The sequence below is a fragment of the Thunnus thynnus genome, chromosome 3 (genome assembly GCF_963924715.1).
Source record: "Thunnus thynnus chromosome 3, fThuThy2.1, whole genome shotgun sequence".
Classification (NCBI taxonomy): domain Eukaryota; kingdom Metazoa; phylum Chordata; class Actinopteri; order Scombriformes; family Scombridae; genus Thunnus; species Thunnus thynnus.
Window position 1 is genome coordinate 15323916 of NC_089519.1, and position 17500 is coordinate 15341415.

The 17500-nt window shown below is 38.3% G+C and overlaps 1 protein-coding gene across 1 annotated transcript in view; it reads right to left on the bottom strand.

Moving 5' to 3' along the window:
- Nucleotides 1-960: 960 nt before the first annotated feature.
- Nucleotides 961-17500, bottom strand: part of glra3 (glycine receptor, alpha 3) — a 56913-nt gene continuing 40373 nt past the window's right edge. The window contains exons 6-10 of the mRNA XM_067584442.1: nucleotides 16537-16674; nucleotides 15773-15987; nucleotides 11775-11924; nucleotides 10175-10303; nucleotides 961-8603 (exon numbers count right to left, since the gene is read on the bottom strand). Coding sequence (XP_067440543.1) covers nucleotides 8274-8603; nucleotides 10175-10303; nucleotides 11775-11924; nucleotides 15773-15987; nucleotides 16537-16674 — 962 coding nt within the window. The 3' untranslated portion in view covers nucleotides 961-8273. The remainder of the gene's footprint in view (nucleotides 8604-10174; nucleotides 10304-11774; nucleotides 11925-15772; nucleotides 15988-16536; nucleotides 16675-17500) is intronic.

A 17500-nucleotide genomic window follows, 5' to 3' on the forward strand; every position in this document is an offset into this window, starting at 1 on the left:
AAGACTATGAAATAAAGAAACAGCATTATTCAATTCTTTTATTGCAGTGTAGTGTGCTTCAGTAGTGCTAGTATGGTATAATATGGAAAAATGTAAGATTAGCTTACATACTTGTTTGTATTCTCAAACAGTATGTTTTCACTTTTAACATTATAAGAAAAAAAGCTTTTAGGATGAGGACACTAACCAGTGTGTTGGGTAAACAGAAGTCTGTCTCAGGTGATGTGAGCTGGGGTTGCCTGAGTGTAAACTTCCCCAAATCTCATCAAGAGCAGGACGTTAGCACAGCGGCAAACATTTTCACACACTCCACACACTTCCACACAATGGAGAAATACTAGAGTGGGTGAGAGTCATGAACTGGGACTTTTTTATAATGTAACCTGCTTCATCTGACAATAATGTAGTTACCTAATGATTTGCTCCTTGCCCTTGTAAGCAACGCTTACTACTGCAGATAGTGAGCTAGTTAGCACGACATGCTAGCCTAATTAGAACAGATAAACACACTGTTTAATCCTTTCCTTAAATTTTTGCTAGTCTTTTTGGTTTTGGAAAAGCTGACACCACCCCAAATCCTTAAAATGCAGAGTATCACACTTACTGTAGCCTTGTAGAACATTGACATTTATGGCCAAATGGTTGCTGTTCAGCTTAAGTTACATAGTTTTTAAGATGTAGCCTAAGTACAGTGAAAGCTGTTGACAACATGTCATTGTAATGAAGGAAAATCTGGTCAAAGGGTCTCTTCTAACCACTGCTGTGTTTAATGTGGTGAGCCAGGTGCAAGCCACGTACTGATATTGAGCTTAATTAATTAACACTTCAAATGGAAAAAGATAAAATAGATAGATGGCTGGAGCCAGTGTACAACTCTACTGTACCATTAAGCAAGGCAGTGTTATATAACTTATCCAGGCAGACTGAGAGACAAAAAAATTCAGACAGGACAAACCAACATTAAGAAGTGGCTACTAAGTTTAATTTAATCCAATAGAATTTAATTAGAACAATGTAAAATATGCACATCTTATTTTACAAAAAATAGTGTGTGTGCTCTCAACTCTGTACTCAGCATATGAAGAGTTTGGTTGTGTATGTTTTCACCTTTAAACTCGACAGGATCATGACAGTATATGATTACTTATTTCTTGTGGTGTGTTTGGAAAGATATGTGATGCTTCACTCTGAGGGAGAACTTACAACATCAAGGGAGTGAGTTTTTGTTAAAAAAAAAAATGTATCCATGATGAAATAGAAACTCCATCTGAGATATGAAATTTGTCGAAGACCAGTGTTCCCATGAAAGATTTTCCACAGAGTTTGTACACTGTAGTGAACTAAGACTTGTGATATGCACTCAATTTAACAAAGTATTCTCCACAAATCCACACACTTTTACCACATTTCAACCACAATGCAAGTATAAATACAAAACAAACATAACATCTTCAAAATCCATTGTTGAGATAAAACTGTGAAACAATTTTCGGCATATGTATATATAGCTGCTACATACAGTATATTGAAACTCTTTTGGGGAAAACTGCAATGGAAATCTAGTGAGGAAAGCCATGGCTCCAGTACTTTGGGTTGGGGTTTTTTTTGAAAAAAACTGTGGCACTCAGCTATGAGCCAATCAACTCATAACGTCATCACCAGAATTATATTTCTTTGTGAAAACAGCTAAAGGAAGGCATACGTTAAAGTGTTGATGATGCTCATCTGGTTCATTGGCTGCATCTTCCCAACAGCAGCTTAAAGAACATGTTGAACTCAGGACAGAAACGCACATGTCAGAGATCCATGACCAATATTCATCAGTATTAAATGAATTCATTTAAAACCTGACCTTTTTGTACAAAATTAATACTCTTTCATCTACTGTAAAAATGTACATGTAAGTATAGAGTAGTTTTTCATTGTGTGTCAGAGTTAAAAACAGTGCTATAAACGTAAAAAACTTGCCACTGAAATCTGCCCGCATTCCCAACAGCATCACAGAGACAGTTTTGTTCGTGAGGTTGTGAAGAAGACTGCCGTAACACAGCTCATCAAGTACAAGGCCCCAAGTAGAAAAACTGAACACACCCATACAGGTGTTTTCAGTTCTTCTGGTCAATTAGACCTCATTACAGGTTAATGAGGTGCTATGCTGGGAATCACATGAGGTCATCTAACTACTGCACAGGTACTGATCAGAATGATAAAGCTTTAAGGTTTCCCAGCCTAAACAGGTGGAACATATCCAACAAGAGAATGAAGACGCCCACACAGTCCTGAGAGGAGCGCTAATCAGGCAACACCAGTGAAAATACCAGTGCAGGTGCACCGTGGGAGTGTAGCTTTAATATGTAATAAAATACTGTTTCACTAAAGCAATGCTCATTTTATTACATTAACAATAAACCATGTAGACTTGAAATAACTGCCAATTATTTTCCAAACAGTTTTTAGATTTTGAATCTGTTTTCCTGCCAGACATCCACCGATTTGCATTCATTTAGTTTGCTGAATACAATTTGAAACCTGTTCAAAGTTGTTACAACCCAGTTGATTTCCCTGTGGTGCTTAAAGTCGACAGAGATATAGGACACTTCAGGAATGGATATGTTAAAATGGGAAATTTGAATGGCTTAAGTTCTGCTGATTTTACCCAGACCCACAAACACAAGCTTTGTCCCATAATTCCAAGCAGGTTTTGAATATGTAGTGTGTTCACAGTGGAAACTAAATGAATGACTGAATTAGCCAGCTCAAGGAAGATCTGAAGTTTAACTGCCAGTGACAGAGTCAAAATTCGATTGTCATCCATCATCTGCCAACACATATTACTTAATTTCCTTCTAGTATAAAATGATGCAGTACATTAATTTCTGGTATATTAATTGCAATAAAAGTATACTTTGACCTACTATGAAGTACATGCCATATATCATCAGTATGTATAGATCAAATCTGGGAATATTCAATTTGAAAAATCTAAATGCTGATTATCTTTCTTTTGTCCAGTTTTGAACAAACATAAGTCCTTGGTGGGAGCATACCAGTGGACAACATAAACTTCATAATGGAAACAGCAAGAAGTTGTTTTCATTAGAACCGTGAAAATATTTCTGGGTGGAAACACTGGTGTAAATAAAGCACAGTAACTGCATGGAAAAGCTTCATATTTACAAGCTAACTGAACATCCTCCCAGGAAACACTGGAAACAGAGTATGTAGAAAACAGCAGACTTTGAATGGGAAAGTTGATCTGTTAATCATTCAACTCTTGCAGGACCACACCTGTGTTGTTGCATGTCGTATTCAGTATCATGAGGCTACATAGAACTGCTAACTTTTATGCTGTGTAATCGTTAGTGTAATCGTTTTAACACAGCTTTCCATTTACTGTGCTTGCTGACTGTATACTATGAAAATCAACATACAGGGAAGTGAAATGTGCAATATGTAAATATTGTTATCGCACAACAGATAACTGACAGATGACTGCCTGCATAGTAGGACAAACACTGAAAAATGTAAAACAGTGCAGTCAGCTTTGAAAACATCAGTGGTGATAAATACATGCGATAAATGTTCCTTAGAGGCTGGTTTCTGCTCCTTACTTTAATTGTGCCCAATAACTGTTTGCAACAAATTGTGCACCAACTGAACATTAACCATGTAGACATAGCTGCATCCCCAGTTCATAGTCCAAGAATGACTCCAAGGCATAAGAGTGGAACCACTGGTCAGTTACTGGAGGACACAGGTTTTCAAGCCCGTGTTCAACATGAGAATATGTAAAATCTGAGGCTCCTCCGTCAGCATGCCACACAGAGAGCACAAACCAGCCATTGAACCGCTCAGTGTGACATGTAGATACTGGGTCAGGGCCAGCTGTGCAAAAGGAAATTATCCATGAGTCCCTGAATGTCACATAGCAGGAATTCTAAAGGATTACACTCCTCTCATGTTTTTGCATATTTTAGCCAATTCTATTTCCTCACATTACTAGTATATATTTTATAAAGCAGAAGAAAATCAACTTGTGGAAGCTTAAAACAGTGACCATCAAATCACTGTCATCACTATGACTCCATATTTTATTCCATATCTCAAACAAGAAGTTTCAAGTCTCTACAAGTTGATTTCACACTGAGGGACATTCTGAACTGAAACACTAAAATACTGCAGCATGCTTTGGAAAAAGGTCAGCAGGAAGATTAAATGTAATTTTTAGTACAGTGCTGATCCCTTCAAGTTGTGTGGCAAAAGTTTAAAGTGTTCATGACTACCTAGGTAGGGAGAAAATGCATGATGTAATACTGCAACAGAGTAACCTTTGCAGACTGTTCCAGTGCTTCAAACACAAACAGACTCAATGTTGCAGTATCTGCAATGTAATGTCAACAGCTGATAGTAATTAAAGAGGGAGCCAAACTGTTTCCTAGAAAACCCAATGAAATTCCAATGAAATGGTGAAGATTCAAGGGTCAAAATTTCATAAAAAGCATTAATTTGGCAAGAGATCTGAGCTAATTGTATAGTGACAAAATACTTTTTAAGTACAGACTTGTCTAGGCATAGCAGCCTACACATCTGTGAACATTACTTTATCTGAGACTATATCTGTAATACCTTGTGGCCAACATCGTAGCTGTGGTTTAGTAATACAAATATTTATGACTTTGCATGAAAACAGGATATGGACCTGCTGGAGGGAAAAACTTTACATCCGTCACGGCTGTGGCTTAGGAGGTAGAGCGGGTTGTCCACTAATCAGAAGATTGGTGGTTTGATACCCGGCTCCTCCAGTCCGCATGTCGAAGTGTCCTTGGGCAAGAGCCCCAAATTGCTACCGAAGGCTGCACCATCAGTGAATGGGTGAATGTAGGCATGTAGTGTAAAGCGCTTTGAGTGGTTGGAAGACTAGAAAGGCGCTATATGGATGCAGTCCATTTACCGTTTATCACACACCACCTGTCCTCCTCTCACTTACTTTTCAATATTTTTTTAATCTCTTTTTCAGCCCAAATTCCTAAGTCAGAAAAAAAATGTGTTTGATATTTCACCATAAGATGAATAGATAAAAGGGTGAAGTGAAAAGTACGATAGAAGCTGTAGCATTACTCAGAGTGTAAACAAGTTAGAACAGGATATCAGTGGTGATTTTACAGTAGGCTCTGATAACATAATAAAAACAGCCATGTACAGTGTGTGGTAACAGCTGTGTGCGTGTGTGTGGGTTTAATGAGAAGTTCGAGGTGGGGCTGAAAGCGTAGGGGACAAAAACACGACATTGGCAGCTGAGCTGTAAGACACAAGTAGGCGAAACAGTGTGTTATTCATGTGTGTGAGTCTCTTTTGAGGAGTCTCTTTTTGTCTACAGTCTGTTACAGGAAAATGTCTGCTGCCTTCCACAACAGTTCCCACTGACTGCAGTATTTACCCATGATTGTAGTCTTTAATCATGGGTGATTTTTGTAATGATAATCCTTCATGATTGTTGTTTTTCCATATCTGGAGCTTTTTAGAGATTGTATGTAAATGGAGGTGAGTGTTAATCCCATCTCCTCTTGGTCTCTGTCACAGTGTTGGAAGTCTTGAATGGACTGAAAAGTTGCAGGTTAGCGCAGATGTCTCACAGTAGCAAGACAACAGTAGAGATAACACAGTATGAGGACTGAATTTCATCTTGTAAATATTTGTTAAAATATATACACACAATATCATGGATTTAGGAGTTGTCTCCAGTACATCACTTTCTGGGATACTGTGAGTTTTGGCAGATTACTCTGTGGGTCAGACTGAGCACCACAGCAGGTCAACAACAGTTTTAAGTACAAAGACTTTATCATGATTGTAATAGATTTTGGCTGGCCTGCAGGGGCCAGACCTATAAACGTGAAAGTCTGGGACTGACTGACAGACTTCGGCCGACCAATAATGTAGCTTCATTACTCACCTCGGCCGAGTGTCACTGAGGTGAGGTGATTGTTTCAAATTAAAAACCCTCTAGTGTTTCATACATGGTCCAAACATATACTAGGTTTTGACCTAGTCTTGTTTTTTTGCCTCACTAGCATCAGAGAACAAAGGATGATGATGTTGACTGACTGATCAATCACTTGGTATCACTTGTAACAACCCCTGACTGTATATAATGATAAATTTACAGAAGAAGTTCATGCCCTCAAGGGATTGAACCCTTTCCATCTTGGACGAGTCTGACTTGGAATTATTTTATAATATATTATCCCTAAAGATCTATGAAATATGCCATATTCCATTTGAATTACATCATGACTTTCTGTCTACCACTGACACCAGGTTTATTTATGGAACTATTTCACGTGACTAACCATGTGCTCATATGTCACATGCTTCTCTAAAACTGCAAGTCTCCTTCGTCATAGACTCATGATTATAATGGTAATCTCCACCAATTACAAAGAACAGTACCACCCTGCATGGGTGTTTCTTTTAATGTGTGGGTTGTGTAACAACTGTGACTTGATTACGCTTCACACTTCGGTGCTGATACATCACTGCGTAGGTAGTGGAAAGGGTGGAGAAAGCCACTGTGAGCCAACAATAACAAACACATGACTTTCGGTACACTGAAAAGATGAATAAATATCTGCCCTTATTGTCTCAGGAAGGTCAATTATGTATAAATATTTAGGTAATGATCATCTTAACCATTCACATTGTTCCATTCATATGTTCAGCACAGGTTTTTGTTTGGCTATTACATCTTATTATAGTGTTCAGACAGGTACAACCCCATCAACATGGACTGAAAGTGATAAGGAGGCTGCTTGTTGTTTATTACATGTACACACAGTATCAACTCACTCAACTCAAAAAGAGCCACCTATAGAATTCTTTTGCTGAGTTACACATAGTGAACACCGAAGGTAGCCACATCTCTACCAGGACCAAGAGCTTAGCTGCACCCTGCCTGTTACATTTCAAATTGTGAATCTAGTTTGTACAGACTTGTACATTAATATACTGATGATATGCCTCCACTGAGATGCTACTGGACATCTACAGAACTTGGCTTATTAGTTAAGTCTCGTCTGTCTGTCTATTGTAGGCATCATCTTACCCATAAAACAGTCACTCCAAGTTGACTAATACACTGTATCTGACTGGGTCAGAGCCAACTGTGCAAGAGGAAACTATCTATGAGTCACTGAATGTCACATAGCAGGAATTCTAAAGGATCAAACTGCTCTCATGTTTGTACTGTCTGTAGTATTTACATCTGGTATAAAAATGCATATTTATTCACGTTGGGTGACCTAAATGTACGTCAGTTTTAGTATGATAGCAGGAAAATTCGAGTTTGTGTGACCACTTACTGTGAAGACTTTGCATTTGTATAATTTGCTTGTTTAAGTGACTTAAATTAAGAACAGTGTGCATGTCAGTAAAGAGACACCAATATAATCAAACTGAGCTAACGTCTGAGACTTCATGGTGATTTTATACAGCACATGTGGTCCTTTAATCCTGAGCAATAATCATGTAGTTAATATATGATTTGCTCAGTCCACTCAATGAAACACAAACTCACATTGGCTGATAGGGTCACTTGTGACTGGTGGAGATTACCCCTGCTGCAGTGATTATTCAAACAAAATGCAGTTTTTTGAGAAAGCAACACAGGGGAAACACTGGTTTGGGTCACAGATTGTTACTGAGGGTTATTTTTTTTTTGCTTTTACACCTTCTAGTGGAAATAATGGATTCAATTAATGGAGTTTGAGTCAGTTGGAGCTTGTTCATTAGAGGAAGATTATTTTTAACTCGAGGCATTATACATATCCATATGCTGGATATGATTATGTATACTACTCTGGGCTTTTTTAAAATTCAGATGGCAATGTCCTTAAGTGTAAATAATAACCTCAGTTTTTCAGACTTTGTAAATTTCAGTTAATCTCTGAAGCACCCTGCTGTATACTTAAAGGAAGGAAAAGTCATCTCATTATTCTGCCAGTGCAGAGTTAATACAGCTTGATTTGCAAACTCTTGATTCTTTTGTATACATGTGTGTGCCTGTGTTTTTCTGTACATGTGTTTTGGTGAGTAAGCTTTCCGTCTTCAGAATCAAGACATTTTTGCAAAGTGAGGTCATCCTGAATGGTACTCAGGGTCAGGGTTAGGGGACCGGGAAATAAAGACAGTCAATGAAGTGTCCTCATATGAACAGCAGTACAAGGATGTGTGTGTGTGCCCATACTGTATATGAATAATCTATGCTCTTTCTTTTTCTATTGCTTATGTACATCTTCATGTCGAAGTATCTTATAAAGAACCCAGTAGAATATGTTGAAGAAGAGAAAGGCCAGGGGGAAGCCGGCCCTTGACACAGTGTCAATCTTTTTGGCTCTGTCAATAAATAACTTCCTCATCTCTTCAGTGCTTTTACCCCCTCCACTTGTTGCTGCTCCAGGGGGGTTCTGGGTAGTGTTTGCTGTGCCTCCTGGGGTGTTCATTAAAGTAACAGTATTGTTGGTGCTGGCCTTTGAGTCCTTGCTGTTGCTGGGAGTGGAGGTCACAGCAGCTGCGGAGGTCAGCCTGCTCTCATGCACTTCCCCTTCCTGTTGGAGAGACGAGGAGGAGGAGGAGGGGGGGTCACAGATCAGATTATCTTCATGAACTGCACGTGCTTGTGATGTGCCCTTGAGCAAGGCACTGAACAAGGGTTAAATTAATGTACTGCTTTGTTTATACACAAGTACAATATCAACCTTTTATTGAAAATGGATTTGGTTTGGATGAGATATGAGGATTTTTGCATAGTTACTGTAGAATTGACTAATTTTGCACGTGTTGTCTTTAGGAGTGTTATACCTACACATACTTATGATCCCTCAGGAGTATGCATGTATGTGTATGTGTTAGAATTTATACTTAGCATTTAGCTCAAGAGGCTTTTACAGCCTGGATAATTAAATTGACCGTTTACTATGTCATAGTTTATAATCAACTACAAATTTTGTGCAATTTTCTACCAAGATAAATTTGAGGGGACAAGAAAATGATCAAAGGGACAAGAAAGAACAATAACATGTCTGTTATACAAAATTATGTTTTTATTTTCTATTAATTTTCTTTTCCTTTTGTTGTGAAACACTCTCACCTCTTCAGACCTCTAAAAATCCTTCAATTGCAGAGCAACTTAACACCCTGTTTTATCTTGAAAACGCCTCTTTCATAAATTTAGCAAAATCATTCAAACCCTGATATACACACAAAAAAAGGAAACCACAGTTTGGTTCATTAAAACACGGTTCCATACCATACCAAATACCTTTTGACAGCCTCTTTTAAATTCCTAAATGGTCATCAAAAATTGATGATTGTTTTAAGTTCTATTGTTACTTAAAGTCAGCATTATGTCACACATCTGTGCCATTCTTCATATCTGATTAGTCTCTGACCAGGACTATATGTGTATCAAATTGGAAAATATACCAACCAATGGCTGTTTATAATCATTATTGATCATAACAGTTCTGAGTGTGCCTTCTTTTTTGTATCTAGATCTGCCTGTAAGCCCTTTGAATGCTTTATATTGGCTTACAAGCCTTATCTATATTATTTAATAAAACTATCTATAGCTTTGATAAACTATAATGACAATGTTATTTAAAACATTGAAACAGCTTTATTTATTTATTTATTTTTACAGCAAACATGTTAACAGCCCTAATAAAACAAGAACTGCCCAATAAAACTGCTTTACTGGAAGAGGCTTTTTTGTAAGTTCCCCATTATTTCGGTAAAAAACAAGTGTCATATATTATGTGTCACACTTCCATTTCACCATGTTTGGGAGTTTGCAGACAGGCTCTATTTGGATTTACCATAAAGTGTAGTGGAGCAGTGTTTCTGTTTTTCTGTTTTATTGATATGTGCTTTGTGTTGTCCTTTGTGACTGAGCTACATAAATATCATTATTGTTGTTGTAGTTAAATTGTACTGTTATGATCATGATCATTCCTGACCTAATCATTCTAACCACCTACCAAGTGTCCATGTCCACCTCTCCTCTTAACCAGCTTACAACCAAACTCATGGGGAAGACTTTACAATACACTGGTTGGATAATGCAAGTGAAACATGCACATGCAAACATGCACACACACTGAATGTATTGTGCTGTTACCCTGTGGTTGCTGGTGTAGAAGTTGGTCATAGATCCATAGAGAGGGTCTGACGGTTTGAGGCCGTTGTCAATGTTAACACGATGGAGGGAATCAGCTAGCTCCTCTGGATCAACTGCACCTCCACTGTTCTATCAGTTGACAGCATGCACGCCAATAATAAACAGACAGAAAGCAAAAGAAAAAAAACAAATAGCATCCAAAAACAGGGATGGGACACCCATTCATTCAGTCAACTTATGTGTTAAATGTTAATGACAACGATGTCAATTCCATTTTCATAGGTGGGTGTAATTCTAAACAATTCAGTTACCTTTATATAGAACAACTGACAGATAATGTTAGCTCATGCATGTTGAAAACACAAACTTCACTATTAAAACTTCAGGTCAGGTAAAGATGCTCTAAAATAAAAACAGCCTTTAATGCGTTTGTTTTTGCAAGTATTGTGTTCCACTGTGCTCTACTTTTAATCCATATCTGCCAAAACCTACTTTGAATAAACATTTTTGTGCATTTTTTCATTTTTCTTGGGTGTATTATGTCTGAACCTGTTCATGGGCTTAAAATATGGCCACATCTCTGCTGCTGAACATATACAAATATACCCACAAACAATATACAAACAAGTGGTGGACACCTGATGGTGAATCCCACAGGACCTGATTCCTGACCAGATAAGAAGACCTTTTCATGTGGTATTTGGGATCTGGACAAAATACTATATAATGTAGTTATTTCATCCCACTTTATGATTATTATCCTGAACATACATTCAGGAGATACATGTAGGGTTGATAGAAATTATAGAGTTTATCCACTTGTTTTTATGAATTGTAGTCAGATCAGTACAGGTGTTACACTATAACCAAAACATAGCAAGCTTTGTCCAGTTGGAAGAACATTGTAAAAGTAGGCATCAATCAGTGTTTTCATTGGTATCTGTGATATTTTACCCTGTAATTTATTTAAGAAGAAATTAACCTGAATAGACAATGACTATGTATATTGATCTAAAAGAAAGCTAATTTTTGTTGTTGTTGTTCTTTTTCTTGTATATGAGTTGACTGAATGCTGAGTTGATCCTTTCCAAACCCACAAAGATCCTAATCATGCATTGACAACAGGCTCATCCTCTGTTTGGATGACATTCTGTCTGAGAAATAACACAAATGTGAACTAAAGAATCATAAAACCACATAGATGCAGCTACAGCCATGCTGTATCATGCATTAATATTGTCAATGAGATGTGGTGGTTCTGGAAACTCAAACATGCACAGTCAAAAACATTGACACTTTATATCTACTACCACACATCAGGAATGGTGTAGTTTTCCAAATTATTGTCTCTAACAGCTTCTCTCCTCTTTCTTGTCTCATGCTATTCCTGAGTGGCAAACTGCAATAGTAACATGTCACCAGAAGATGGCAGCCTCAAACCAGAGAACATTTTCACAAAGTCAGTCTGAGTGTACAGTATGTACATGCCTGTGTGCAGGTGCAGACAGTATGTATAGGGGTATAGATACACAGTTTTTTTTGTCTGACTTGAACACTGGATTATGTAGTGTTAACAGTGTACTGTGAGATCTTTCAGTACCTTGCTCTTGCTCTTGTGATGCCGTCTAAATCGCAGCAGCTCTTTATGTTGCCTCGACACAAAGTTAACTGCAGCGTACTCCAACAGTGCAGAGAAGACGAAGAGCAGACACACTGCCATCCAGATATCTATGGCCTTGACATAAGAGACCTGTAAACAACACACATGCACGCGCACACACACACACACACACACACACACACACACGCATATTAAGTGTGAATCTGCACACCCTAACCCATTAGAGGCCTCTTGTAAACTTAGTATAGATGCTCCTGGCACTGTGAATGAAACATTGCTTCAATGATTTTGTGTTTCATACACATTATCTATATAGGTACTGCTGACCACTGGTGAACTTTAGCATTTAGCTACACAAGCTTTAAGAACAACAATGTAAGTTAACTGCTGGTTTGGATGGATTGGCATGGTCATTAGTGGATGAATCATAATGACTTTGTTGATATTCCATTAATTCAGTTGAGGCAGTCACCGGCAAAGTTAGCACTGAGCAGTAAACACAATTTGAGTTTTAAAACATCCATTCAGAAAGATTCTGGTTGTTATAGTTTCATATGACTGGAGGACTTGGTAGATAAGATGAATATCCAGAGACTTAACTTAAACTGCATGAGCTCGACATTTATTGAAGACACTTGTATTCCATGTTACATGCACTCTGTGTTAAACTGGAAGAAGAACCTCCTTGTGTTACTCCAAATTGGTAACTTCATCACATCAGTATAAGTGCGTGGCACTATATACTACACTGGTGACATCATTGATTCTGCATTCGTATTATCCTACAGTTATTACAGACACTATTGTAGGGTTGCAGCTGCCGCCCTACACACATCCCTGTAGCTGTGCCACTGATGCCTGTGGTGTCAAAATGGTGTAACCTCATTTCTTTATGAAATAATGACTTATTCAGACATGCGTAACATACTGGAGTGCAAAGCTCTGTTGAGCACTGGGAACATGAGAAACCTCCTAATCTCTAAACACACACACAGGCTCAACTGTGTTGTTGAGGTGTATGTGTACAGTATGTGTGAGAGAGATGGGTGTGCTAATAAGGGTTATGTAACAAAGTGCTCCATGTCTGATTTTTTCTCATGCATACAAGATACCAGAACAAGACTAAGGGGTTCTTTCTCACACACGCTCTAGCAGATGCATGATGTGTGTAATCAACACATACTTGTGCTTGCTCATGCAAAACATCCGCCGATAAAGATGGAGAGAAAAAAAACAATTCAGGTCGCGGGATAGAGAATAAATCAACTATGCTGCCACACATGCACACACACTCACACACACGCACTCTCTGTCTGCGTTCATCTCTAGTCACTTACCTATATAGTGTATATAAAGTATGTCCTCCTAAATATGCCAGTGTATGTATATATATACTGTATATGTGCTGTACCAAAGGCCTGGGAGTTTAAATCCTCCAACTGTATGGACACAATCTGTCTGTGCATCTATGGTTACAGTACAAACAGGAACTGCTTGCAGCTAACACAGCAAGGATTTTTCTGGTACAGATTCACCAAATGTAAAAACACTAAAAGACAAACAAACAAAAGTGGGGTTCAGAGGGCTGTATAACAAAGGAAGTTCATCTTAGTCTGGCTCTCTTTGGGTCAGCTGGTTTCACTGAACCTAACATTGGCTGTCCTGGATAACCAGTATCACAAAGCTGGTCATCAACTAGCTCATTCTCTGGGTTTTCCAGTTACAAGCATGTTCATGTGAAAGAGGGGGGGTTGTTAATTACAAGTGACATCATCAGAACCATGAATGATGTACTTCAAACGGTGATACAAAGTAGCATTGGAAAAATTCTGTTTTAGGGGCAGCAGAAAGTCATACTCAACGAAGTGAAATGTAAACAAGCCTGTAATCATACAAAAGAATAAGATGTAGAAACACCAGAAATAATTTCCAAATATTAAAAGCAGGATAAGGTTTAAAATACATGTAGGAATTAATATATATGACTTAAGTGTAGAGTAAGTATTTCTTGCTATTTAGTTGGATATGTCACATAAATTTTTTTTAAAAAAATGTACGTAATGCCAGACTGTTTCTGCTACCGAAGCAAAGAGTGGAAAAGTAGTTAATGACTGATGAGGTCTATCTGACCCAAATGTTGCATTTATAATCATGGGAGCCAATTAACAGTGTGTGGATTATTTTTCTAATAAAAGATAATCTCTTGTTTTTATTTCCAGTTATCATCACACAGTTGTCTCATGTTATTTTGAGCTGCAGTGATGAATCAGAGTGTAAAATCATCCACACTGTCAGCTATCACTCCGGGGATAAAATTAACTTTGCACAATTAAATGCAGCTAAAATCATCATCATGTGTTTAGTGTTGTAAACAATCTCTCTGTTTGTTAGAAGCTCTGTTTTAAAACCAGAGTGGAAATAGAAAGTCTGGAACAATAAAATGTTTCCACTGAATATATTTGTCATTTGTTATTTGTCATTTTAATGTAAACTTTTGTCCATCCTGTAGGAATGATGACGCATTTTTTCTAGTGATCTGATTGGTCAGTGGTCTGGGTGTTGACAGGCTGTGATCGGATCCTCTGAAGTTAACCTGCTTCGGAGCAGGTTAGCTGTAGAGCATAAGTTGCCATGGTGATTTATCCCAGCTTTGCGATACCGGAAAACCTGAGTTAAAGATAGCTGGCTAACCTACTAATCTTGCTTCATGGTACAGGCCCCATGTGTAGCCCACAGCTAACAGACTCCAAGGATACACTTCCTGTTTACCTTACCCACATTCTGATGGGAACACTGGTGGCAAAATCAAATCAAATTATATTCTCTTATAAAAGAAAAAACAACAGGAGCAACAAAATCAAATGAGCTGTTTGGTTTCACACTATCTGTATATTATGGACATTCCTAAGACTGAGAATTTTCCATCAACTTGGATCTTGTTTTGCTGGAAGAGTAATAACTCTCCTCTATCCATTCATATTCAGATATTTCCTGTATGCTGAGAGCTCATGGACACTGACATGTGTAACACATGTCAAATGATGGTATTTTAGACTAGCCAAACTCAATGTGAAAATAATACATGACATGCCTAGCTAAGACACATAGTGACAATGCCATAAACTTGCTATAAAAATGTGTGAAAACCAAGCAAAAACAGCCTCAGTCTGACCCAGTTAAGGTTTCAGTGCAGTACCTTGTCGAAATGCACTTGAACTCCATTATTTGTTCAGAGATGTGAAGTCTCCAAAGAGGAAAGTGTTGTTCTAGGAACTACTATAGTTGTCTCTCACTTGAACTGCTCAAAATTGTTCATCACTACTGCCATTTCCTCTTTCTTGTTCTGTACCACAGTGTGTTGTTGTTGTTCCTCTGCCTCACACTATTTCACCATTATACTCTAGTACATCTCAAATCCAGCAACAATCTAAGCAGAATATTTATAAAGAATTTTGCTGTTTGAATACTGTTATCCTGGGTGGAATCTGGTACTATCCAGCTTAATGGGTGGTCTATTAGGCTGCTCTTCCATTAGTTTTATCGTTTGGTTTGGTTTTAGGATTGAGAAACAGGGGTGGACACATGCAGCCTCCTGCACTGTTTCAAACTGATACTATTGTGCAGTAATGTTTTGAAATGGCCAGGTTAACGCTAACACTCTTTAACCAGCTCATGCGTATCATCAGGGTCACAAGGCTGAGTAGATTTCCATCTATCCAACCAACCAATATCTAGTACACTGGCTTATCCTGTGCAGGGGGCTAGAGCACACATTAGGTGAGAGGCAGGGTAAATCCTGGACACGTCACCAGACTATCACAATGCTGACAAATGCAGACAGACAATCATTCACACTCACATCTACACCTATAGGCAATTTAGAGCTTTAACCTGCATGTGTTTGGAATGTGAGAGGAAAGTGAGGTACCTGAAGGAAACCCTCGCAGATGAATAATGAAATATAAACACACACAGACCTTAGGCAGTGAAGTCCTGGAGCCTGAGCTCTGTGTTGTCATTGTGAGGACAGTAGTGATGCCCAGTGCCACTCTGGCTGGGGCAGCGTCCATGTTGATCCAGAAGGAGACCCAGGACAGAATGACAATGAGCAGAGAGGGGATGTACATCTGAATCAGGTAGTAGCCCATCTGACGCTCCAAGTGGAACCGCACCTCAATGCAAGTAAATTTACCTGCAACATGGCACAGATACAGCATAATAACAATTACAGAACACTGTCGACTCTCTTCACCTCTCAATGTCTCAATCAAGAGTTCATTCAGCCCACTTCAGACTCCATTCCCCAAATTTGGATTTTCTAGTTCTACTAACTAACAAGAGGCATTCTTTATTCACTTAACAGTTGCTACACATTTTGGGCCTCTTCATGAGTGGAGTTGAGGTCTGAATCTATAAATATCTATAATCCCTGTCCGTCTCTGAGCATCCTGAATCATGTAATGTCTCCACCCACCCCCTGAATCTCCTGCTCAGGTCACAGACACCACATCCATGTTTTTGTACCGCCTGTGGTTATATCCCATTTAATGAAAAGACAATATCACTCCAGATATCAGTCTGTTTCTTTTTCTTCCTCTTGCAGTTTCAACTTGATCCCAGCAGCACAATCATGCTTGATGAAATGTGGCAACTGTTTTACTCGGTGTGCATCTTGCCTGTGTTCTAATGCTTACGGCAGTGTGTGTGTGTGTGTGTGTGTATGAATGTGTGTGTATTTTACCTGTGTTGTAGTGCTTTGTGCAGTATCTAAGGTCTGATTCATCTTTGAGGATGAATTGTGGGAGTGTCAGCCCTTCGGCAACTTGGACCGGTCCATTCTCCTGCCACTCAAAGATCAGATCGTTCATGGTGTAGCCAACTGCAAAAAGCAATTGGTAGGAAAAGGAAACATATGAGCAATAATCATCAAGCTAATGGGGTAGAAATTATTTTTGAAATATTGAGCAAAGGCTTCATGATTGTTTGACATTTTAATTATTTATCGTTTTCTTAAAAATCTATTATTAATTCATTATTTTATTAGTAATTCTGTCCCTGGGCCTGTATTTATCAAGTACCTCAGGGTAGGAAATGTATGCTGGCCCTCACCTTCCATGATTGAGTATTGAGTATTGAGTATATGAACATTTTTGCATTTCTAGCATTTCTTGCATCCCTGAATTTAAAAAACTTTTCTAAATCCAATAAATTATAAGATGACAAATGGTACAGTTTTTAAATCTTAAAAATAGAATTAGGAGTATTGGAAACCAATTTTCTACTCTAGTCTTGCAACTCATTCATAAAACTGGTCAATTGCAACATTTTCAACATATAAGGGCGGCCTAGTTGAATACAGAGGGTTTATAGTGACATGTTACTGGGTTTAAATTCAGTCTGATAACATTTTTCCAAACAGAAATGCCCATTTACAATTACTATCTCTTTTCTGCTAAACCCAGACAAATCATTTATTCTTGAAAAAGGCGAGGTTGCATTTATGTTGACACGAATGGGACTATTGTCCTTACTGTGATGACAAAAATATTTCATTTCAAGCTGTTTCTCTACACACTGTGATTCTGAGTCACATGCTGTCTCAAGTACTCACATGCTCATATCTTTATAATCAGCTAAATGGTTATGTTCCATCTCCCAACCATGATGACCATGCTTGGTGAAGATTAAAAATGGGTAAGAGTAGG